Genomic DNA, 6313 nt, shown 5'->3' on the forward strand with positions numbered 1-6313 from the left:
CACGCTGCGTATTTATTTTCTTCAACTTTTTTTTTTCTTTTGGCAGGGCAGTACTTTTGTGACGCTTGCTTAATGATTCATGGCTCCATTCATTGACCACCTGGTCGAGGCCAGTCGATACAAGCGCCGGTGCGGATAGGCAGCCCAGCAGACGCCGGTGTCCGTTGGTGTGCGGCGGAGCAGGGGCCGACGACGGCCGACCGCTGGCAGAAAATCCAATGTGGGAGGCGGCAGGCGGCACCACAGCACAGTGGGCCAGAAGACCGGTGGAGGTGGCCAAAATTCCAGACGCGGTTTGAGCTCCAGACTCGCTGAATGGGACCGAATCGAACGTGTGACCCCACCAATGGATTGCTCTTCGACCGAGCAATCCATTGGTGGGGTCATACGTTCGGCTCGAGTCCCATTTAGCGACTCTGAAGCTCAAAACGCGTCTAGAATTTTGGGCCGCCTCCACCGGTCTTCTGGCCCACTGTGCACTCGCACTCCCAGGGCAGGGAGTGCCGTCAAACTGAGATTGATGCCGTCAGACTGAGGATTTGTGGGCACTGCTGCAGCCGGCGCCGGAGAGGTAGGCAACTCAACATCAACATGCGAGCCCCCCAGTCCACCCCACCTGCTTCCGACGGGCTGAAACCACTCTGAAAAAAAAATCAGTACAAATGTTTCAGTTTGAATGCCCGACGTCCGCTACCTTCACGGTCACCTGTGTGTCAGCAGGGCCTGCGAGAGGGGGAGGGGGAGGGGGAGGGGGAGGGGAGACGCGGCATTGGGCGGGAAGTAGAGTGAGCTGCGTGGCGCCTGCAAGTCTCGAGGTCTCCGAGTCTCGAAGTCCACCACGCACTTGTGACCTATGCTCGGCCGCTGACGCCTTCGACGCCGCTCATGCATATGGACGTATCATATCAAGTGCAAAACCGCCTGCATCCCGCACTCGAAATCTGATTCGTTTACTTGGCGGTTAAAAGAACACGCGTCGAATCGACGTCGGGACAATGGTCATGGTGGTTCAATTCCCCCCCCCCTTCCCCTCCCCCCACACCCGAAAAAAAAGAGTGAAAGAAGGTGGCCGATGCTAACAAAATTGGGTGCAGTACAACATTCAAATCTCGGCTTGGCTCGCGCTCTTCAACGCCACGACCGAAAGGCAGCCCCGAGGGGGTAACCACTCGCGTAATACCCTGTACACAAAAACCGTGTATTACGCGTAATACACGTAGTCGTAATACCTTTTTCGGGTCAAATGTGCCAAATTTTTGCATTTTAAGGCCGTAATACACGTGTAATACCTCCGTAATACAGCGTAATACCGAGTAGTCTGTACACGATTTCTTGAAGTGTTTACCCCCTCGGGCAGCCCCCCCCCCCTTTTCCGGGCGCACACGTGCAAACAAACATCACACGCCGACATACACACACGGCAAGGCGTTTCCGAACCTGTTCTTACGCGTGCCTCATAATCTCCTCAAACGTCTCCTGTCGGGCGAGTCCGAAGAGTCGTTTCGTCGCTCTGTCTCTGTCGCACTGCTGCGGGACGCCCGGACGCCCCGGGAGTGCGAGAGAGACGGGGCGATGAGTCGATTCGGCGCGAGGCGTCTGCTGGCGCTGCACTTGGGCTGAGCACGCGGTGGGGGCGGTACACCGTCGGTACGTCGGTGCACCGGCGCCGCGGACATCATGGAGCACGGCGGCGCGGCGGCACTGCACTGTGGGACAAGCAACCAGCCGAGTACCGGCGAAACCAGTGCAGTGCCGTGCGAGTCGTGGCGCGTGGCGTGTGACGCACGCACGCCTGTTGTCCGTGCGGGCTGCGCGTGAGCTGCGCGTTCGCTGCTGCTCCGCCATGGGGACCATGGCGACCGCGGGGACTTCTCTGGCGCCCCGCCTGCTGCTGCTGACGCTGTGGCTGGCCGCGGGGGTGGCCGGCTGCTGGGCGCGTGACTCGCCGCGGCCGCCCATCACCCCGCTGGACCCGGACGGCCGCGACGAGTACACTGTCACGGCCGTAAGTCCCACCGAACTCTGTCTCTCTCGCACTCATGGGGCGACCCGCACAGTAAATGTCTTACGGTGAAAGGCTGCACCAACATAATATGGTGGAGATTTCCTCCATAATACCAACGAAATTCGTCAAAATCTCTATAAGGTACAGTGAATTCTCAATGGTATGTTACGAAGTCAGCTGCACCACCATAATATGGAACATTTTTACCATAATATGGAGAATCTTCACTGTTGAACATTGCGTAGGAGTGCGACGGAGACAGAGTGACCCAAGGGGAAAGAACTTTCAGCCAAATTTGTACAACGAAATTCATCAAACTTGTAAAATTTACTAAAATTCATTAAATTCATCGAATTTTGACTGAATTTCATCGAATTCCGACTGAAATTTATCGAATTTCGACTGAACTTAATCAAATTTCGACTGAAACTCATCAAATTTTGATTAAAATTCGTCAAGTTTCGACTGAAATTCGTCAAATTTCGACTGAAATTCGTCAAATTTCGACTGAAATTCGTCAAATTTCGACTGAAATTCGTCAAATTTCGACTGAAATTCATCGACATTTGACTGAGATTCATTGGATTTGTACACCGAAATGCACAGTGATTTCCCCTAGGAGTGACCTAGCGGTGTTGCAGGGCGAGCTGCTGACCAAGTTCGGCTACCCCCACGAGAGGCACCGCGTCGTGACCGAGGATGGCTACATCCTGACCATGGACCGCATCCCCCGGCCGGGCTCTGTGCCCGTCCTCATGGTGCCGCCGCTCTTCTCGGCCGCCGTCACCTACCTGGTGCTCGGCCCGGGCTACGCTCAGGGTGAGGCTCGCAGCGGCAGCCCAGCGACCGCGGCCTGCACTGTGAAACCAAACGTGGGCAACTCCACACTTCCTGGTGTAGAGTAAGTCTCCACACTTGGAAGTGCAGAGTTCGCAGCCTACACACTTCAAGTGTGGAGTAGCTCACAGAGCCCGTATCTCTTAGCATGGTGCAAACGTGGACAACTCCACGTTTTTGAAGTGTGGAGGCTGCAAACTCTGCACTTCCAAGTGTGGAGACTGAAAATTCCACACCTCTGCATTTCAAATGTGGAGTTGTCCACGTTTGGTTTTACAGTGTGGGCCTCGGAGAGCACCAGCCTCAAACCGAAGCATCATGTCGTCGCTCCGTCTCTCTCGCACCCCTGCGGGATGCCCCGTGAGTGTGAGAGAGACAGAGCGACAGCGGAGTGTTGTGACGAGTTTCTTTCCCCCGCAGCGCTGCTGCTGTACGACGCGGGCTTCGATGTGTGGATGACCAACTTGAGGGGCTCCGTGAGCTCCTCCCGCCACGAGCGGCTGTCGACCGCGGACCCTCGATACTGGCAGTACAGGTGCGTCGCTACTCCGCGTGCTTTGCGTCAGCCTGGCGGGAGAACTTTGTGCGACTTTGTGTTGTGCGCGGGGTACTGACGGGGACCTCTTCCGCGGCCGGGAGTCGTGGTGGCGGCGGCGCGGAAGTCATAATGAGGTCGAAGGATGACAAAAGGACATCCTCCCCGATCCTCCCACATCAGTTTGAGTTGATCTTGACATCGTTTTGACTTGATGTCCTCTCTGGGTCCTATTAACAATTTATAATACTGAGAAACCAACCGGAACCATCTCGGCAAGATCTTTCGTTCTTCTGCATATACCCGTTTCTCGTTGTAGTTGAACCAACGTGAGATAAGGGTTCACTACAAACCTAACTGTCTGCTAAGTAAGTACACACTAGCATGCTTGGCCAAGTACACACCTACAAATGCATGCTTGGCAAGTACTTACAAATGCCTATGCTTAGCATTGAGTTATACGGCGCCAAGCATGCGTTTGTAAGTGTGTACTTGCAAGCATGCATTTGTAAGTGTGTACTTAGTAGACAGTTAGGTTTGTAGTGTAGGGAATGAGGGGAGGGCCTTTGCATGAAGACAAGCTGTCAACGTTAGTAGCTTGTCTTTATGGCCTATGCCACCCCGTGAGTGCGAGTGAGAGGGTTAGACTCGCGTTGGTTCGTTGCAGCTACCACGAGCACGGCGTGTACGACGTGACGGCCTCGGTGGACACGGTGCTGTCCCGGACGGGCTTCAAGCAGCTGCTGTACGTGGGCTTCTCGATGGGCAGCGCCTCCTTCCTCATCATGACGTCCTCGCGGCCCGAGTACAACGACAAGATCATGGCGGCCTTCCTGCAGGCCCCCGTCACGGCGCTGTTCTACTCCGAGAACAACCTGATCCGCATCGTGCGGGCCACCGCCAACTTCACCGAGGTAAGCTTGGCTCAGACTCGAACCGAGTTTCTGTATACTAACATATTGACGTATGTGCGCATTAATAAGCGTGTTAACAATTTTGCTTGTTCTACAAACAAAATTATCAATTTCGTCTTAACAAATTCTTCACAAAACTCTATTAATGCGCACAAACGTCCATGAATATTGCTAAAATGTCGATTGAAGGATGTGCATGCTCCTCGTTGACCTGCTTGACGTAGATCGACGCTCTTCTGCAGGGCATCTTCCGCGAGCGCGGCATCCTGGCGCTGCCACACCGCCTCATCCGCGAAGTCGAGATCAAAGTGTGCGTCGGGGAACTTCGCGTGCTTTGCAACTTCTTGTACTTGTACTTAAGTAACAGCCCTCGGTACATGGACTACGTGGTGAGTAGCCGCTCTCGAATCTGGAACTGGGAGGTTAGTCATCGCCTCGAAAAACACACAAAAGATGTCTTGGGGATCATCGAACTTGACCGACTCCTGTTTCGTTTCAGGCCGATAATTACTTCTTCCTGCGTACTCTGCCTGTATCCGGGTCCCTCCCGACACTATGGCACTTCGCCCAGCAGTCGCACGGTGCATGACTCACTTTGGATCTAAGCCGAGTGCTGCCGTTCCGTAAGACGGTCACCTAACCTCACTTTGAACTGACGCAGCCCCCGACACGTTCCGGCCGTACCACTTCAACGAGGAGCAGAGCATGAGGCTGTACGGCACGCCGGTGCCCCCCAACTACCCCCTCGAAAGGATCACCGCGCCGGTCTACGTCTACCGGGCCAACGCCGACTCCTTCACCGTCGAAAAGGTCGGTGCTCCGTCCCCCTCCCGCTCATCCCAACCAGAATGAGGCGTCCGAATCGACGTCGTTTCGAACACCTAATTCTGACTGGGATGGACCTCATGGAGCGCCCCGGTGGGTGCGAGACAAAGCGACGAAGCACCGTTTGGCTCACTGTGAAATCAAGTGGGGAGAACTCCTCACTTGAAGTGCGAGGTGTGGAATTTTCAATGTCCGCACTTCCTCCCCAAGAGATAGGGGTTCTGCACAGTGCACCCCCAAGTAGAGGGTAGCTGCGGCAGGCGGGGCACTGCCAGCATTTGAGGTTTGCAGTCTGAGTACTACGCTTGCTGTAGCTGCTTACTCGAACGCTAAAGGTCTGGTGAAGCCTGATGATGACGATGATGATGATGATGAGCCCCTTCGTGGAGGCTGCAAACTCCACAAGTCCTATGGAGGCTGCAAACTCCACAAGTCCTAGTGAGAATTACTTCGCAACAGAAAGTGCGGAGTCGTCCACACTAGGTTTGGCAGTGTGTGAGCCTCCCTTCCGTTGGCAGGACTACGCGTACCTGCAACGAAATCTCCGGACCATGGTGAAGGACTTCGTCCACCCAGACCCGTTGTTCAGCCACTTCGAGTTCGTCTTCTCGAGAAAGAGCCTCATCATCACCCAGACCATCATCAACGACATGATGAACGTGTTGGGCTCCATTGATCCCAATTATGGCCCAGTTATGCAGCAAGCCACGAGCAACTGAACAGCTCATAAATTAATTTTCTAAAAAAAATAATAAAAGATTTTTTAAAAAGTCATTTCATTGTATCGCCACTTCAATGGTACATTTGCTATCGTGTGGTGATGAACTCCCTAACAAAATGTAAGAAAATCTTCGGATACCTCCAGCGGCCGGCAACCACTTGGTGGACCGCCCTGCGCTCTCTCTCATCAAACACTATTTTTATTACTGCCATTCATTATTTTAATAAAAACCCATTCATCATATTCCTGTTGCAACTTGTGCATAACGGCGCCCCCACAGCCAACATGAAAGTGCGTCCACGGAGAAGAAGTGGCCAGAAAACGTTTTGGAATTCTCATTTTAAGACAAATGACGAGTGGCTGAGGGATACTGTAGAAAGCACTCCACAAACTGAAGTGTGTACTCAGAATGCGTCTACAGATGCATACTTGGCTGAGTACTCATCTACAGATGCATACTCAGCTGAGTACACATC

The 6313-nt window shown here is 53.6% G+C and overlaps 1 protein-coding gene across 3 annotated transcripts; it reads left to right on the plus strand.

Annotated features, from left to right (window-relative positions):
- The first annotated feature begins 1663 nt into the window (after positions 1–1663).
- LOC117639318 (lipase 1-like) lies at positions 1664–5890 on the plus strand. 3 transcript variants are annotated; one of them, XM_034374863.1, is made up of 8 exons: positions 1664–2005; positions 2647–2824; positions 3263–3377; positions 4045–4291; positions 4516–4713; positions 4791–4872; positions 4953–5101; positions 5635–5890. In XM_034374863.1, the coding sequence occupies exons 1-8, from the start codon at positions 1844–1846 to the stop codon at positions 5833–5835; spliced, it is 1332 nt and encodes a 443-aa protein (XP_034230754.1). In that variant the 5' UTR covers positions 1664–1843; the 3' UTR covers positions 5836–5890. The 3 variants fall into 3 exon arrangements, with proteins under 3 accessions (XP_034230754.1, XP_034230755.1, XP_034230756.1); XM_034374864.1 differs by having other exon boundaries at positions 1691–2005; positions 4534–4713; XM_034374865.1 differs by having other exon boundaries at positions 1693–2005; positions 4516–4680.
- The last annotated feature ends 423 nt before the right edge of the window (positions 5891–6313 follow it).

Source organism: Thrips palmi, unplaced genomic scaffold (genome assembly GCF_012932325.1).
Source record: "Thrips palmi isolate BJ-2018 unplaced genomic scaffold, TpBJ-2018v1 HiC_scaffold_11, whole genome shotgun sequence".
In the NCBI taxonomy this organism is placed as follows: Eukaryota; Metazoa; Arthropoda; class Insecta; order Thysanoptera; family Thripidae; genus Thrips; species Thrips palmi.

Bases quoted from the DNA above. Each gene is read 5' to 3' on its own strand.
- LOC117639318 (XM_034374863.1), top strand. From the start codon at position 1,844: ATGGGGACCATGGCGACCGCGGGGACTTCTCTGGCGCCCCGCCTGCTG. The intron at 3,378-4,044 runs GTGCGTCGCTAC...GGTTCGTTGCAG, and splicing joins CCTCGATACTGGCAGTACAG to CTACCACGAGCACGGCGTGT. The intron at 4,873-4,952 runs GTGCATGACTCA...GAACTGACGCAG, and splicing joins CTTCGCCCAGCAGTCGCACG to CCCCCGACACGTTCCGGCCG.